Raw genomic sequence first — 18,313 nt, 5'->3', positions numbered from 1 at the left:
AGGTGCTTTCAGTTTTGTTCTCTTGTTTCGTATTAAACATAACAAAAACGCTATCAACAGCCAACATATCATTTTATTTCAATTTTTTTCCAATTGTCACCATATATCCAATTAAAAACCAGCAATTACAACATGGAATTTTATGGACAGTACAGGGGCAGATTCTCTCAAAAACTATCCAGTGATATGAGCTGGTTCTGTTTTTTGTTTTTTTTTTATATTTTTTTCCATTAATAGTAACTCATAATTAGTATTAAAAAAATCATATAATTCAGTATTTCCAAAGTGATTAAGGTCTACGAGGATCACTGAATTACAAAGAAAGGAATATGCTGAAGCTGTTAAAAATATATATGTATATATCAACTTTAAGGTCACCACTTTATTGTACTGTAAGTTTTTATATACACTCAGTCAACTTTACAATGAACATACAAGGTCAGCCAGTGAAATTCACTATGAATATCATAGCAATTCCTTTTTTTACAACTAGTTGCTCAGAACACGAGCAAACAATAGCACCCAAATCCGGATTGCAGTGATATACTTATATCAACCTCTTCCACCCAGCTCAAAGCTATGAGGCTGTACATGTACACCTGCACTCACTCCTTCATCCCACAACCCGACATTGTGCCTTGCTGTATAGCAAACAACTAAATTTGTTACTTTTTGGTGGGAACAGGAAATGACAGCATTTGCCTGTTGACCTCTCTCAGCTGCGCACTTAGAGTCTCTGTCGTTAGGGATAATTCTGCTAGTTGCGTCTGTAGGCTTATGAGGGTCTCGTTCAGCTCTTCCTCTTTACGGCGAGAGTTAGCCGCCTGCCTGCTGTACTCTAACACCATGCATCCACCACCAATGAGGAAGATGATTGATTCCCCCAGTAACTCGGCGCCCAGCTCTGCTGCCGCTTCCTCGTTCAGCGGCTTAATGGTGGCTCCCCTGAAGCCCATGATCCGCATCTTTGTTCTCATCTCAATCCAGTGATAAACTGTTGGAACAAGGAGCATACAGTATATAAGGAAAGAGCTGTTAGACTTTGAATATGTTTGGGTCCTGTTCAATTTTTCATCAAATCTGGTCAAAGGTGAAACTGCATTTATAGTTAAAGATGCATGTCATCATTGCACTATCATTTATTATAATCTTCTACCCAGCTGAGAAAGTAGCCTTAATACCATACTGAAATTGGGTTGAAATTGTTTTGTTTTTTAGAATAAAACATGAAAACAGGACAACACTGCCCAAAACCACAGAATCAGTGGTGCTCTTGGTACATTACACAGAAATTAGGCAACCAGGTTCATTAAAACTGAAACATTCTTCCGTATATCTGTGGTCACCACATGACTTAGGATCCACATTTACTAGTTAATAATTCAAGAGACTCTCCAAGATTCAGCAGTCCATCAAGGAGACAAATTATCTCGATGTCAGTTATAAGTGGGAAAAGAATAAAGCCCCCTGCAAAGTGAGAAGTCTCTTAAACAGAATGCAAGAAGGCTGCCACGTAAAGATGAATCCCTTCACAGTCACTGGTGTCCTGTATAGCAACTGAGAAGCCAAATCCCTCAGAGCCTTAGCTTACATAATATTTCTTGTCCATAACAAATTTTGTGTGTTGTCATTTTGCCCCTGCTCATACTCCTCAAAAGCTGGTGTGTCCTCCATTTCACCTTCTTGCTTCTGACCCTCCTCCACCCCTTGACAACTCTAAGTATGACTACACCTTCACAGTTCGGAGTAAAATCCTTTCTGCTTCACTCAGCCATCATATATGAAGATAAGACCACCTTTAAATCTAATCAAACTTTAATTGCATTTTATCTACTCAGTCAACAAATAATACCGTGCCCTTTTTTCTGCAGCGCCTTTTCATAAAAGCTCGATTTGATGCATTAATTTACTTAAATTTGCTATCTTTAAAGAAAAACTGTGACTTCTTTTTAATTTGCACACAGTAACAAACACAACATGATATACACAGTAATCTTTACTTGGGAAGTATTTTGAATGACTAAACAATAGAGCTAAGTGTCCACTTAGCATATTTCTGTCTAATTAAAGTCAGTGTCACATTCTGAATAGGGCGTTAGGACAACAATTGTCCTGCCGTGCCCTCATAATAGCAAAGGCTAATACAATCTGTTTCAATGACAGACAAGACCCGCCCTTTACACCTTGCCTGGCTGCTATTGGTCGAAGAAATATATCTTGAAAGATGATTGGATAACAGTCATTTCAGGTTCATTATCATTGGTTGTTGCGCCTCCCCATGCTTATCAACCGTCAGAGGTGACTGGACTGAACTCTAAGCCTTTAGCAGCCGTTAGCTCAAATTACTCACTCTGTGCCGGCGGCAGGCAAATGTAAGTTTTAAAGAACTCGCTCCTCCGGGCTCCAGCTTTTATCCGGTTAGCCACAGGCTTGCTCAACTGCCTCACTCCGAGGTAGAGGAGCTTGGCGATAGGGAAGGCACCAACAACCATCTTGGCGGAAACGCTTCTCAATGGGGCGGAGTGCGTAGAGGTTACGTGATGACGTTAATGATTGACAAGCCCAGTCACAAATCCGACCACGTGTCCAAGTCTCGTGAACTGAAACGCCCTGATTTCCTTACTTATTTGGTCCCATCTTTCCCAATTTAAATAACATTATTGATGTTTGACATTAATTTTCTCTTAAAAAATGAACTGAATATGTAATTAATTAAGTTCATAAAATGAAAAAAATTTTTTTTGCGTGGCATCATATTGCATTGGTGCATGTTAGATTATTTCAATACACAAGCATTATAAACTATAAACAAAAGTAAGGTACTATTTTATGGTTCTATTTTTTCTTAAAATGAGAGAGACTTGTGTATCGGAAGTATATGATGGGCCTATAGGCCCAACAAATTAATACAGTTATATGTTTTTAAAAATACATAATTGTGTAAAACAATAGTCTATTATTATGCATGTAACACAGTTCATAAACTAAAAAAAATCTATTCAAAAGTGAAGAAGCTTCTCGGATGAGAGGTGAAACGTCTTCAAGCAACTTAAAGAAGTCCAGACGCTTTTCTTTGCAAGCTCCTTTGACTACGATGACCTGGATGACTGAGAACCTTCACAGACATATTCAAAAGAGAGGGTGTGAATAAAAAAAAATCGACAATTACCTGTCCGCAATTTACTAAATAATACGCAACTCTTCCCTCACGGATTATATACTTCACCTGGAACAGCTGTGGCAGGAACACCTGGCTCGGGTTACAGCAGTGAAGAAAGCCGAGGGGCTGGACTATCAGCCAAAATAACTCAACTCGGTACGCAGCTATGACTAAATGTCTGGAGCCGCCGCCACAAGAGAGCGACTCAGGCTGATCCCAACTTCAGGAAGACAAGAAGGTTTGGACGCAACGCATTCTCTTCTCTTCAGTTTAGGACAAAAGGACAGGCTCTGATTTTTTGAGGTATGAACTTTTAATTTGTTCCGTAATGCAAGTTTACCCGTCTTCATGGTCGAAAACTTTAAGTTGCGGTTTAAGATGGTGCCTGCATTACGGATTTGTGCAACGTCGGATTAGTTGTCTGTTCGCAGTTCAACTGAAGTTGTGAAAACTCTTTTTCCACAGCGTATCTCCTTTCATTTCTAGTTGATTGTGAGGTTTCTTCTATTTGAGGAAGAGCGTGTACTGTAATGAAAATCAGATGTTACCAACCGTGCCTGGCATTCCACTCTGTCCAAAACCACAAAGAAAAGCTGAAGTGCAAAAGCGAGCTGCTGGCTGGACATTGATGTGCAACCAGTAAAACAATCGTTTATTTACAGTTATGTATATATATAGTCTAATACAGCTATGTAGAAACACAATATCCAGGGTGTCTTTTCTATCAGTTTTGTGCTTTTATTCTTTTTATTTTTTGATGTGCATTATTATTGGATTGTTACTACACTGGGTCCTGGATGAAATGTATTAATTGTTGTTTTTAGTGTTAGGATAAGAAAGAAATTCATTCATAACATTTGGTGTTAGTATAACCACTGTTTCAGTCAATTTTACATCACAAATTCAAATGTGCCAATTTTTTGCTTAATTGAACTGCATGTTGGATCTATACACAACTCTAATTTACAAGCAAAGCAAACCTTCCTGTTGGAACAGGGACGAAATGGCATTTATCCAGCATGTGTGCTTTACATGGTTTCTCTATCAAAACAAGTTTGGCTGCATTTGTTGTACTTGCTGCAACCTTTTGCAAAAAATCGTTAAAACCAAGCAGAATTCAGCAATTTAAAAAAAAGAAAATTGTGGTCGAATTCATGTACATACGCATATACCAGCTGATATTTACTTCTTGGTAGTGGCCCTGCTTTGCACCACAGCTTGAGAATGTTACAAAGCAGGCATTGGATGAATGGATCTGGCAGAAATGTCATATAGCACTGAGAGATTCCTGTGTCATATGCTGTGGAGAACAGTATTATGCTAGAAGTGAAATGAATTACCACCACAGAGACACAAGGCTATGCTAAAAAACAGTTGTCCACATTATGGGACAAAAGGAAGGAAAGTTATACTCTTGTTCTGGATTAGTAATCATCACCTCAGCATGTCTCTGGTCTATCCATAGTTTATGTGCTCTTGTGTCTGCAGTGACTGGCTTTTATCCCAAGCTTGAGAAGTATAATAGTCATGTATTGTGTAAAGTCTTTGGAAGTGACAGTTGCTATCGTGAATAGAGCGTATTAGTGTGAACTCTTGTTTGTGTAATTATGTAGGTTTGGCTTTCAGTGACTAACTAAGTCTGCTGTGCAGGTGAAAGCACTGTAAAAAAACAAAACAGAGTTCTTTGGGTGGGGTTTTTCCAACTCGTTATCTCACTGTTATCCAAGTACATGCCATGTTTTAATCAGTGAGCCCTTTACGATTAGTCTAATGTCAGCATGGGGTCATAGTCAAATTTAACTAAACTTCTCATGTAACTAGGTCAGCACAACGTCATAGCGGTTTTTGAAATTAGTTTTACAAGCCTTGACATGACCTTTCACATAAACAGCTCAAGTGTTGCCAGTATCTGTTGATGCAATAATGCTGATACTAATGATAAAGCCTATCAGTGCATGAAGATCTCAGAATTCTGCAACACAGATTCCTGGTCATTCTCACAGTAATTACACAGCACCTCCCACATGTATCTGCATAATTATCCTTGGGTTTATTCTCCTTTCTCGCAATGTTTTCAAACATTCTTACTACATGAAACAGTGATGAGCCAGTGTAAACATTATGCTGGATGTTGGACTTTGGACTCTTGGTATTTAAAATCTTACTATGCAAGAGCAATTGAAATGTATGTTCATTGATGATGACTTACAGGTAATGTTTGCTTTAGGACTTTATGATAAACAAAAATGAAAAGCAGGCCACAAAGGGAAGTTGTATAAAGGGAATGCTTTATCATGCTGTTGCAAGTTTTCTGCCAGCACAAAGCCAAAGTTCTGGAGGAAGGATATGAAGGAGGGACCTACAATTGTGAAAGAGAACAGGCAGGAAATTAGTACCTAGATAGAAATATGTAGTTAGGATAAAACTAGAGAATTGGATGTGTAATCATGAACTTCTAGCGAAAGACTTAAAAGGAGTGGGAAAGGGAAAGACTGCTTGTAGTCTTGGTTAGACACACCCTAGCATTTTGCAAAGCTAATGATTATTGTCTTTAATCTCTAAATTTCCATTGTGCTTCCCATAGTTTCTCTCTGTTTTTCAGGGTGTCCTAACAGAATTTTAACATTTTGCACTGCCAGTAGTTTTGGGGACAGTAGTTTTGTCAACTGCCATTTTATATTTTATTCCTGTGGCTTTTATGTTGGCTTCACCACTTGAAAGAGCTAATTGTTGCTGTATTGTACTACATTCTAGTCTAAGCACTGGCAAGAAAATCAAAATGTGGTTTTCCAAGAAACTAACCATGACACAAAACCAGAAATAGACGCAGCTGCAGTAGCCACAAGCTGTCAGTTCACTTTAAACGTCTAGATGATTGATGTTTTTTCGCTTCCATATTTGCATATGCTTCTATCTTTATTTACTGTAGCACATCTATTAAAATGTGGAACAATTGCCTCAAGAGATACTATATGTGATAACTGAAAGGATATTGGCTGTTCCAACAAACAAAGTTATTGACTATATATCTCTGTCTTCACTTCTAAAAACATTTTTTTCTTTACACAGAGTTGTCTAGATTTTTTATTATTTTTTTTAGATTCATACACTTGCATAAGATAAAAGTGTTAAGTAAACAAATGAAACCTATTGTGATTAAAAAGAAACAAACAAGGAGAAATAAATGAAAGAGATTATCTCAAAACAAACACTAAAATAGCACAAAAACAAAGGCAAATCCAGAATCTAAATGTTATTATGATAGGTATGTCATGGAAGATGATAGAACACAAAATAAAGGTGAAGTGAAAGGAGAGAAATAATTCAATATTGTCATTATATTAACTGCAGTAATGTGCTTTATTAGTTTGCAATAAACTAAGTTATAAGAAAAGTTAACGTCGTAAACACACCCAAAAGAGTAATTAAAATCAGCGGTCCCCAACCTTTTTTGCGCCACAGACCTGTTTATGCCCGACAATATTTTCACGGACCGGCCTTTAAGGTGTCGCGGATAAATACAACAAAATAAAACTAGTACCGGTACTGAAAAAAAGAAGATTTATTCATAACACACGTGAAAAGACCCAGGAAAACCGAGTTAACGATAAAAACGATAACAAAATGACGCTGAAAACCGATAAAATCCCTGAAAACCACCAAACAACTCACGGACCAATACCGGTCCGAGGCCCGGGGGTTGGGGACCGCTGATTTAAATCATTTTAAAGCACTGTTTAAAAAAACTGCTTATCTTTGCTTGTTTTCACTTCTAGTTGAGCAGCGTAGCCTGGCTTTCTATGCAAATACAGTCTTGTTTACTTTGTCTTACTTGATCATTTTCAGTCTATATTTGTTGTTGATTTAGTGATGGATTTGTCCAGTGTATATTTTCTGTAACCTTGTACAGCACTTAGGTCAGCAAAGGTTGTTCTATGTGGGCTAGAAAAATAAACTTGAACTTGACTTGACTTCTTACATGCATCTACAAATAAATTACGTAACATCTAATTATGATTCCGTTCTAGTTTTAGTGAAGTTAAAGTGTTCCGGCAACACAAAGCCAAAATTGTCGGAATCAAGAGAAAATAGCAAAGGTGCCAAACGGCATGCAGAGTTTCACAGGAAGAAAAAGGGTGGGGTGAATAAAATCCTGGGCAGTAAAGAGAGAGTTCAGTGAATGAGTGATCAGCCTGACCTTTGTGAGTCACCAAGAGTGCAATCTCTTTTTGTGTGAGCTGCTGTTGACAGTGGTGAGCGTTCAAGTGTGCTAATGTGTGAGAATGTCTCACTGGGAGGAGTAAGGAATGTGAGCCTGCACCCAGGCCTGACTGAGATGTGACAAGTTCTTGCTACAAAGCATGACAAATAGTATGAATAACACTTATCTGATTCTGCTGTAAATTTAGTATTGGTTACTTCATATAACCCTTGTTTGCTCTGGCCAGGGCTAATTTTTAGTTGGTATTCTAATTAATCAGAATTATGTAGAGCAGGGTGTGCATAACCAATGCTGGTTGAGATTGGTCCAGACAAGGTTTCTTTATGTACAAACACAACAATATTAAACAACCGGGGACTACGAAGCTCAATCTCTCATCTCTCTTCATGACTAAATGGTAAATGGCCTGTATTTATATAGCGCTTTACTAGTCCCTAAGGACCCCAAAGCGCTTTACATATCCAGTCATCCACCCATTCACACACACATTCACACACTGGTGATGGCAAGCTACATTGTAGCCACAGCCACCCTGGGGCGCACTGACAGAGGCGAGTTGAAGGCTAGTTGAAGTGGCTTGGCTCCTTTAAACCACTAAAAGTGAATCAAGGAACATTTCCAAAAATGTTTTATATTTTTTCCTACACATTATGCGTATTAAATTCATTTTCATCGTCATGTACATGTGTAATCTGTGTCTAGTCTAACACAATAAAAATCAAAGTATCAGGAAACAGCATCTGAGTGAAAGTGAGGAGGTTCAATAAATCTGTCCTCTGTCACAACCTTTTCCCCCCATTATGCCTAAACTAGGGATGTCGCAATAAACTGAATATAGGACGGTAAGGACAGGTAAAACTGGGTGGTTTGCAGTATAGTGTTAAAGTCTACAGTACTGTTGCACTGCCTGCAGGGCAAACTGGGTTCCATGGTCATAACTCTTGTAGGTCCTGGATAGCAGGAGAGACTTTTGCAACAGCAAAGATGTTGGTAGAAGTCTACTGAGCATTGAAATAAAAGCTGATTTTTATAATACTTCAAAAATAAATGTCCAAATGTCTTGATGTTCTTTGGTAGGCTGCTGACTGACAGGACTTGCTTCTTGAAGCTGTCACTAATTTGGCACCTTACTACTGTAAACTAGTTTGAACAATGTTCTTTAGTAACATCCAATTTCACCGTCATTCTAGCTTTATACTAGCTATGGATTGGAAAGCAGCCATTGCGGCTCATGTAACATCTACTTGCCTACTGCAGAATGTAGTTGGCTAGCTATACAAAGAACCGTAAACCACAAAGGAAATCTGCTCGAACTCACAATATAAATTATTAGATAAGGGTGATAAGTTAAGCTTTCAACATGACAGCTTTTTGTAGAGCATCCAAATGTATACACAAAAAAGCCTTTGCAAAGGCTTCTATGCAAAGTGGTTATTACTGCGCAGCTCATTGTTCGTATTTTTTTATTGGCTTAAACTCATTAACAGAATAGCCCAGCTTGCATCGGCGTCTCTCTGGTTGTTAGTATTACTATAATTTGTCACACACTTGAAGCTGTGCTGCACCTGTCTGTCTGGCCTGTCTGTCTGAAACTGAAACTCCAACATAAGTCATAAGTGATGTTAAGCTTGAGCACCTGGTATCTCAGATAACTTGGTTGAGTCAGTAGGTATGATGAACACCTGCAACCAGCACTTAAAAGGGCGCTCAAATGTCTATAAAGTCATTATAAATGTTTGCAATTGTGCACTATGTCATATTTCTGTTTTTGAACTTTCAGTAATCAGGAAATTGTGACTTGTTTAGACATGACAGGCATTCGGCTTATTTGGAAATTGCCTGAAGGCAATTTCAGCTTGGAGCTGAAAGGGAAGAGCTAAGCAAAGTAAATCTTGCATGAAACCTAACTTTCAAGGTTGATTTAAAGTGAATTAGGGTTCGAGGAAGTCTGTGTGTAGTTCAGTATTAGGAGAAACATTTCCTGTAAAATGTTAATTCTTCTAAAAAGATGATAAAAAGCTTGTGAGCTAATGGAAGTGTTTTGTTTTTTGGATTTTTTTTTCTGTCCTAACAGGTGGCGTTTGTTTTCAGGAGCAAGTTATTGCTATCTGATGAGTCATGAGTTCTCAAACAAGCTTTGGGAGCAGCATGCTGTGTGAGTTTCCACTAATGTTTAACTTTTCCTCTTGGCTCTGTGTATATTTGTACATGTGGGAATAATATCCTCTGCTAATTGAGTTTTGTACATTTGCGGTTTATATTCAGTCCAGACCATGAATGATGATCTGAGCGCATCACTCGCTACAGCAGACGAGTTATCCAAAGAGTTTAACTCCTTGCTGCAGGAGGCCTCCACCAGCAATAACAACACAGAGTCTAAGTCACAGGTACTCACTCAAACACACACACATGTAGTACTAGTTTCCCTCTTTTAGCTGTTAATTTGCACTAGTTTATAATAGTTACATTTTGTAGTCCTTCAAAGTGTCCAACATGGGTGGAAATATCAAGGCAGTGGTTGATTTATTTGTTTTTTCCTTTCCTCTGTTTCTAAATTAAATTTGCCAGTGAGGGGGTTTCCTTGTCCTGATTTTTTTTGTAAATGTGTGAACACAGACCAAAATAAAAAACTTTCATTCAAATTCACTTGCACTCTTTCAAACACACCCTTGTACAGATGTAGTTGAATGCCAACAAAAACATGTTGACGTGTTTGTGTTTAAAACAAAACAAAACGCAGTGATATCCATATCTCTTTTTTCTGTAGGCCACCTCCAGTATCTCCAGAGAGCAGCCTCAGTCCAGTTGGTCTTCCAGCACTTCCACTACTAAACAGGCATCCGGTGGCAGCAGTAATGGATCCCCCAGCTCTTCAGCTTACTCCACAAGCTCAGCATCCTTCCGTCCCATTGACTCTGTCAGTTCTAACAATAATAATACCAGATCCTCCCCCGTATTCCCACCAAGCCCACTATCATCCCCAAAGCTCCAAAGAAGTGCACATGCTCCAGTCCGAGCTGGATCTGACATCGTCCACCATAGTTACAGCCATTCAGCTCAAAACACGAAGTATAATTCTTTGCCTCATTATGACAAGAGCCCACGAAGCTCAGTTAGCTCCACTGATAGAAGCCCTGCTCCAAACTCAAAGGCTGTTACTTTGGAACCATCAGCTTCAGCCCATTCCAATTTGCTCAGACCTTATGACAGCAGCCAGATGCGTCCAAGGTCGCCTCGATTCGACAGAAGCCCTTCTCCATTGTCTGTCAATTATCCAATGTCCAGCACGCTTCCCAGAAATTTTAGCAGTTCCAGGCAACAAGGTAAAGTTTTCATTTTCAGGACATTTAAACTTAATTATCATGAAATTCATTTTACTTTATTACCTTTGTAGTAATTTTAATACATTTTATTAAGAAACTAGGTGAGCAACTACCCAACAAGTCAAATTAAATTACCTCAACATATCTGGATATAAGTCAGGATTTGAGATGTAACAATCCAAATATTGTCTGATTAAATAAAGGGGTGTGATGGGTAGAGATGTTATTAAAGTGTGGCTGAAAAAGTGCTTCTTAGTCAACAAGATAAAAAAAAAAAATAGATAGATAAATAGATAAAAAACAGACTCACTTTCTGAACATGAAAGCAAATCTAAAAGTAGACGTGTCACAGTGTTCTTTCAGTTATAAAAAACAAACGCATGAAAATGTTATAAAAAATAATACTGGTCCGTAAGCTTATTAACTTTCTAGCACACTTGCTCTATTTTTGTTTTTCCTTTGCTCATATTTTTGTTGCTTTATCTCCCACAATATCAGACGAGGCTGTGCAATGGCAGAAGAGTCCTGGCAAGTGGAATGAGACAGATCTGGACATGTCTTATGAAAGGAAGCCTCATCACACTTATGACAGTTAGTGGTTTTATGACCATTTAAAGTGAATTTCTGGAATGAGTCTCTGCAAGTAATCTAAGCAAGTTTTTGTTGTTGTTGTTCTTTTTGTTTTTTAACCGTGCTGTTGCAGAGACAGAGTGGCTGCGGTCAACTATGCCAAATCCAAATTGGAAAGAATCCAACCTCGATGGCCCTTCTCCAGCTCCAAGCCCCATAAAAGTAAATAGTAATACAAGATGAAACTTGTTTGTATGGCTTTTGTGTATCTCAACGCTTTAATTCCAATGAATCTGCTTCCAGACTGCAGTTCATGAGAAACTTCAGATATGTAAATTACTCTATTTCCTTGTTTTTTCATAGATAAGAAAAAGTTGATCGCAACATTAGTGAACAGGATGCACCTTTCCTAAAAATCTTGATCTCAATTCAGAGCATGTTTTTTGTAATACTGCATTTTTTGTCTTCTGTGGGACAGAAAAATGTCCAGTTTAATGAAAAAGAACACGAAAACCCCCCAAATTACTTCCTCCATTGAAATAAAAGGAAAAAAAGTGTCCCTTTTTTGTTTCTTCTGTTACAGGATCGTCTCTCTAATACTCTTCAGTTTTCCAGTGGATCCCTCCCCCGTAATGCACGTATTGCAGTACCACCATCTCAGTCTCACTCCCCTTACCAGTCTCAGCCCATCTCCCGTATTTCTATTCCTCCCAATTCAACTCAGTCCCGCCAGCATAAACCCATTCCTCTTTCTGTCATCATGCGCCTTCAAAATCCTTATTGGGGAGCAATGATAGCCCCCCAACCCAGAGTGGTTGGAGGACAAAGTGACATGTCACCTTACCAACCTGCTGTACCCGTCCCAAAGGAATTCTTCCAGCCTCCTACAGTTCAGCCACAACTGAAGCCACCTGAGCTGTGGCAGCCAGCTCTATACAGTGACGGTAAAACACATTTTACATTAGCAAACACTTCCTCACTATGGTTTATGAATCTCTGTCTTATAAATGGTGATTTTTATCCATGATTGTAGTGCTGAACCCAGCGGATATAGATGCAGAGTTAGAGCGGTTGGTATCTGCTCAGCAGAACCCTGTAAATTTGGAAAATCCTGCCATATCAGAGGGTAGTGTGGAGACCGAGGGCACCAATCAGCAACCTCCTCGGCCCCTAAGCCCCACCACGCTGCAACCAGTGGTGGCGCCTGATGCCCAGAGCCATGTGACCCCTGTCATCGAGGAAGTCCTGCGCATCAGGGCAGAAATTCCCAGAGCCCTGAAGAGGAGGGGCTCTGTGAACCTTTCAAAGCCCCTGAAGAAGCCCTCGCATTACCAACCAAACCAGTACAAACATCTTATCAACAAGCTCTTTCGCAAGGAATACCATAACAAGGCGGACAAAGGTAGTGAGAGTAGCAGCTCATCAGATGGGGAGGACAGTGCTTTACCCCCTCCCCCTCCACCTAAGACACCCACTCTCATTAAAAATGACAAAGTAAGTATTTAACAACAATAACAATTATAACAATAGCGTCTAATGTTTTAAAAGGTGGAATGCAATCTTCTGCAGCCAAGTGTTTGGCTTTATACAAACTGATATTCTGTTTTTTGTGCAGAATTACCGTTCAATTTTGCGCCTGCCTAATCGAAAGCGCAAAAATTCTGGCAGGCGGGCTCGGCTTAGCCCGCTGGTGCTTGTACTTGATGGAGCTTTAGCTGGAGACCTGGACACAGTGCAGAAAGCTGTCCAGGAGGTATGTATACTAGCTCTATCTCTCTATCTCTATTGCTAGCTTAATTATGTTAAGAATTTAAAGAGAACTTCACTTAGCAAAGTCCAGACATAAACTGTGCAGGCAGCAAGGTTTGGATGTATTTCAAGAAAATAGCATGATCTCCGAGGGCTGCCCATAATAGTTATATTATTTTTCTTCCACTTCTTTAGCTTACATCAGCAGCCTAAATACAGTTTATTGGACTGCAACAGTGAAGTGACAGACTTCCTGCTCCAGTGCCGAAAAAATGTTTAATGTTTAACTTTAGTTTTCTGAAGGAACACATGCTGAGTATGCGTTCTGTTTTTCAGCTCATCTCTGAGTCTTCCAGTCAGCACAATAGCTTCAACTCCTATTTTAGAAAGAAATGCTGACAGTCATGCTAAACGAATGTCAGAGTGGATAAACTGGTTACAACAGATGCAAATCTTATTTGTTTTATGTCTGCAATTTGTTTAAATGGTGGGTGGAAATGAATCACATTTAATCTGACAAATCTACTGTGTGTAAAATGCTTTTCCAAGATGAGTGATCCCAGCCAACCAAATGAAGAAGGCATCACTGCCCTTCATAATGCCGTCTGCTTTAGGCATCACGATATCGTGGACTTCCTGGTTCGGATTGGAGTTAATGTCAGTGCACCTGACAGCCATGGCTGGTAAATATTTGTTTACTGTTGTATACATCCTCTTTCTCTTATTTCCTCTTATATTTGCCTCCTGTAAAAGCCTTTGTGTAACTAGTTCATATAACTTATTTCAGAACACAACATTACTCCTTGTTTGCACAGCCATGTGGACAAAAGGTACAGCCTATTTCAGTTCAAAAGATTTACATATCAAGCCATAAAATTGGTCTTACATTTGGATAGATGAACATTACATGGCATAGTGTTATTATTATTTTTTAACCAAAACTCAACCAAAATGCAGAAGGAAAAATTAAATACAGCCTTAATATTTCCATAGGGCTTAAGAGGGTAAGTAGCACACAGGAGCTGCTGATCAAATACACTTGATTAACTGATCATCAATAAGTGTGACCACCTCTATAAAAGCAGAGGTTTTGGCAGTTTGCAGGTCTGGTGCATTCAGGTGCATGCAAGCCCACTCCCCTTACCAGAGTGTGCACCAATGATCTCAGAGAAGCAATTATTGTTTCCTACTGTTCTGGAAAGGGTTATGAAGCTATTTCCAAACAAGATGAAATCCATCATTCTACTAAGAGAAAGATTATTCGCAAAAGGAAAACATTGAAGACAGCTGCCAGTAAATGTTCCAGTACATTCAACCCAACGTCAATGTTAAGACAAATTAAAATTGAGATATAAAAAAAAGCACCATTCAAAATACACCAGTCCTCAGCCTGTTAAAGGTTACATTTCATTCCTCAGCATGTTAAATGTTACAGTTCATGGCAGTACAATTGGACAAAGACTGAACAAGTATGATTGTTTTGAAGGGTTGCCAGGAGAAAGCCTGTTCTCTCTAAAAATAACATGGCAGCATGGCTTAGGTTTGAAAACCTGCATCTGAACAAATCACAAGGCCTCTGGAACAAAGGTTCTCATTTAGTAAGAATGCCTGCACACAAATTCATTCAAACATATCATGCCAAATCAGTCTTTTATACCAAATTGGTTCATAATTTATGAACACAGTTAGAACAAAGTGATGAAGGCCTAACTTTGGAAAGCTTTTTCAACTTTTCTGGCTTTCTCTTTGGGTGCAATTGTTTCCATTTTCAGTTGGCCCTGCTTTCTTGCCATAGATGCATAGACTTCTGTCTTACAACATCGACCACTTTTCTCATGTTTAATAAATTCCATATTAATTTTGTGTATACACATAACTTTTGCACGAAAGAAATGTATACTTGAACATTTCCATGCACATATTAGTAAACAGCTCTCTAAAGAATATCTTTAATATCTAAAGAATGTCTTTTTGGGCAGACATGCCCGAAGTGGAGATGCACTACCTCACATTTGGTGAAAACCAAACACAAACACCTCATGTCAAACACAGTGATGGAGGGGTAATGTCTGGACTGATTTTGCAGCTACAGGACCAGTGCAACATGTAGTTTTTGAGTATACTGTAAACTTCCTTATATACAAAAGTATTCTAGAATCAGATGTGAAGTCTTTTTGATTAAACTTGGTCATCCGTCCTACAGGGCAAAGATTCTAAGCATACTGGTAAATCGACAACAGACTGGTTGAAAAAGAAAAGAATTAGCCTCACTGAAATGCTGTGGTGGAACCGTAAGTGAACTGTGCATAAATGAATGCCTGCAAAGCTCAATGAACTCAAGCAACGTTGCTAAAAAAAAAGTGGGCCATAGTTCGACCATAATGACACGAGAGTCTGATAAAGTCATACAGAAAACGTTAACATGTAGTGTGCTTAACTTTTCTTTTTTTGCATTTTGGTTTTGTAAATATTTCCCTTTGGCTGTGCTGACAAGGATAAAGGTTTTTCAGTCTAAGTTATCATTTGATGAAGTTGATCTGAAGGAGTTGCAAAGGAATAGATGTTTTATTTTTTAATATAATGTTATATCCTGGTATCCAAAGCCCTGGAACTGGAAGACGGTGTACGGATATATCTATATCTATAAATACAACATAATTAAAGCTCTTTATGTGGCCCACAGGACTCCTCTTCATTGTGCAGCCTCTTGTAATGACCGTCCTCTTTGTGAGTTTTTGGTGAGGAGTGGGGCTGCCGTCATGGCCGTTACAGAAAGAGACAGAGCTACTGCTTCCCAGAAGTGTGACCCTTATGCTCCTGGATATGAGGAGTGTGAAACCTTCCTGAGGGGTGAGACAACAACTCCCACACGTAAACTGTACTATGAACTGTTTAATTAGTCAAATAGTACTTATAACGTATCATATGATATTTTCTACTGATGTAATCTGCTCCATGTTTAACCTCAGTGTCAATTGTTTTGTTAAATAGCATTCAGCCATTCACAGACATGTACAGAATATGTATATATATTGCATGTTGTAATATAAATAATAGTAAGAAAAATAATAATCATAATTAAATAGTTTTGTTCAAAATCTACTCCCAAAGAAATGTTAGGAGGATTACAAGTTTTCTTTCTTTCTTTCTTTTTTAAAAAATTATTTTAAGAATACAACGTAGGAACACTTTAAGGTGGCGTTTTAAAATAAAGCTATAGTGAACTATAATTTATGAAATTATGAAATCAAAAGCAAATATAGTGACCTCTAGCCTCTCAATGAACACTATTCCAAACTACTGCTTTCTGGTACAGCAGTCTTTATATTTATATGTATCCTGTTTTCTTTCTTCAGCTGCGGAGGAGGCCATGGGGGTGGACAACAGCGGAGTGCTTTATGCTCTGTGGAGCTACCCAGCTCAGGCAGCAGATGAACTGAGCTTTAAAGACGGAGACATGGTCACCATCCTCCAGAAACCTGAGGGGTCAGACTGGTGGTGGGCCTCACTGTGTGGCAGGGAAGGCTTTGTTCCAAACAACTACTTTGGGGTAAGACACCACTTTCTAAATAAAGAAAACATCAATTCAGTCCTTTTCTCCTGATTTCATGATTTTCATTTTGCAACAAAACATGACTTTTAATTGTTTTCATGTTTGTTTTTTCTTTTTCTAGCTTTTCCCGAAGGTTCGGCCGAAATCTCTGTGTTAAGTAGCATCCTGATTATCAGGTCTGGTCAAACTGATGCAGGGAATATTCTCAGATGCTTTATAGCTTCAGACTTTTAGTTGAACATACTGTGTCTGTACGGCCATAAAAAGACTGCAGACCTAAAAGATTTTTTGTGATCTGTCAGGGAAGGAGAGGCAAAGGTGAAGTCTCTATACTCCTTTTGGCTGTACTGACAAGGATAAATCTTTTTACGTTTGTACCGGCTTGGCTGTAGAATAATTATCTATGTTACAACTCTATGACAGATAGTCAAGTTTTGTTGTCTATCCAAATGTTACAAAGGGGTGAAGGTCCATGTTGTTCGGATAACTTCAGTCAGGGGTTCACCATACAATGAGTAAAAAGTTGGTATGGTTACTAATCAGAATGCAAACACTGGCTTTTGATGTTCATTCAACTTATCAGCAAAGTCATGGCAGGTGTGTGAAATCTTGTGACTGCTCAGTTTAGAAATGCTTTGCTTCAATCAAAGTAAAATCCAAGTTTCCATTCCTGGAAAAGTTTGCAGAAAGGAAGCACCACAGTAAAAGAGAGCAGTTAGCAGGGAATGTTTTACTTTACATAATATTTCAGAAATGTACTCAGATATCACAGCCTTTGCAAATAGTTTCTCAGATATTAGTACTAGTATTTAACTGTAACTTTTTCTGGCTACAGTGGCTGTTAAATCCTAATAACAACAATATTCTCGAAATATGTGTGATTTTTTTTGAATGTCAGGAGTTGTGTTCTCCTATCAGTACGGCGGTAGTAGGTTTACCATAGTATTTTCAACCTCAGTATTTTCTTTTTGCCTTCAGGTTTGTGTTGTATGTTTATGCTCACTAAATAAGTGTGTCTTTTTTGAAAGTGTTTTCTGGGTGGATGTGTTTGTGTGTGTACTCACAGTGGTGTAGTGCATGTGGTGACAAAAACTGGTTTTATTATATATTTTTTTTGTTTCACTTGTTACTAGGGCCCTCTGTGCATCTAACCTTTAGGCTTCTACGGAGCACATAGTGATCAAATTTTTGAATACTGAATAAAAAGATGAAAATCGTGTTTTTGTTTTTGCCTTTTCTTTAAAATGTGCTGTATTTGGAGTTTTGTTACTTGGAAATACCATTTTGAAATGTCCCTTACTGACCAACAGATGGCATTGTATTATTAAGTATTTCAACAGCTGCATGTTTTGCAAGCAAAAACTGTATATAGTAATATATGACAAAGCACCATTCAAGGCTGGTCTGCAGCATTATCCCACACTGTAAATTATACATGGAAAAACATCTGCTAATTTCTTTTATTTCTTCTTATTTGAAGTTCATTCATTTCCCTGATCTTTTTCAGTCTTTTTGCTTTTACACCACAGAGCACCCACAGGACTGCTGTGATATTTAATGAATCAGTTAACTGTATTCTGATGAATAAGTGTAATTACCGAAAAAGCTACACGCATGATGAACAGGTTTTTTTTTAAAATTAACTCTGATTTGCATCTTTTGATCTACAGACTATCTGCACTGATATTAACACCAACGCTTGTATTCTTCAACACAATCCCTGAGGACAATTACTG

The 18,313-nt window shown here is 38.4% G+C and overlaps 2 protein-coding genes across 3 annotated transcripts; one reads left to right on the top strand and one right to left on the bottom strand.

Annotated features, from left to right (window-relative positions):
• Positions 1-60: 60 nt before the first annotated feature.
• Positions 61-2,640, bottom strand: opa3 (outer mitochondrial membrane lipid metabolism regulator OPA3). The gene is made up of 2 exons (XM_005936770.3): positions 2,351-2,640; positions 61-994 (listed from the first exon to the last, which is right to left on the bottom strand). The coding sequence occupies exons 1-2, from the start codon at positions 2,490-2,492 to the stop codon at positions 666-668; spliced, it is 471 nt and encodes a 156-aa protein (XP_005936832.1). The 5' UTR covers positions 2,493-2,640; the 3' UTR covers positions 61-665.
• A 572-nt stretch (positions 2,641-3,212) lies between these two features.
• Positions 3,213-17,795, top strand: ppp1r13l (protein phosphatase 1, regulatory subunit 13 like). 2 transcript variants are annotated; one of them, XM_005936773.3, is made up of 13 exons: positions 3,213-3,463; positions 9,474-9,537; positions 9,648-9,769; positions 10,150-10,705; positions 11,204-11,296; positions 11,409-11,497; positions 11,859-12,219; positions 12,309-12,769; positions 12,891-13,028; positions 13,574-13,707; positions 15,708-15,874; positions 16,381-16,574; positions 16,699-17,795. In XM_005936773.3, exons 2-13 carry the CDS (start codon positions 9,501-9,503, stop codon positions 16,732-16,734), a joined length of 2,388 nt encoding a protein of 795 aa, XP_005936835.1. In that variant the 5' UTR covers positions 3,213-3,463; positions 9,474-9,500; the 3' UTR covers positions 16,735-17,795. The 2 variants fall into 2 exon arrangements, with proteins under 2 accessions (XP_005936835.1, XP_005936833.1); XM_005936771.3 differs by having other exon boundaries at positions 3,217-3,463; positions 9,457-9,537.
• Positions 17,796-18,313: the final 518 nt, after the last annotated feature.

The sequence above is a fragment of the Haplochromis burtoni genome, unplaced genomic scaffold, assembly GCF_018398535.1.
Source record: "Haplochromis burtoni strain Fernald_Lab_line unplaced genomic scaffold, NCSU_Asbu1 Contig_36, whole genome shotgun sequence".
In the NCBI taxonomy this organism is placed as follows: domain Eukaryota; kingdom Metazoa; phylum Chordata; class Actinopteri; order Cichliformes; family Cichlidae; genus Haplochromis; species Haplochromis burtoni.
Note: the sequence above shows the minus strand (reverse complement) of the source record. Positions and strands in the feature narration are given on the sequence as shown.

Coding starts and splice junctions, on each gene's coding strand:
- opa3 (XM_005936770.3), bottom strand. CDS start 2,492: ATGGTTGTTGGTGCCTTCCCTATCGCCAAGCTCCTCTACCTCGGAGTG. Junction 995..2,350: donor TTGCCTGCCGCCGGCACAGA/GTGAGTAATTTG, acceptor TTGTTCCAACAG/TTTATCACTGGATTGAGATG.
- ppp1r13l (XM_005936773.3), top strand. CDS start 9,501: ATGAGTTCTCAAACAAGCTTTGGGAGCAGCATGCTGT. Junction 11,297..11,408: donor GCCTCATCACACTTATGACA/GTTAGTGGTTTT, acceptor GTGCTGTTGCAG/AGACAGAGTGGCTGCGGTCA. Junction 15,875..16,380: donor GTGTGAAACCTTCCTGAGGG/GTGAGACAACAA, acceptor TTCTTTCTTCAG/CTGCGGAGGAGGCCATGGGG.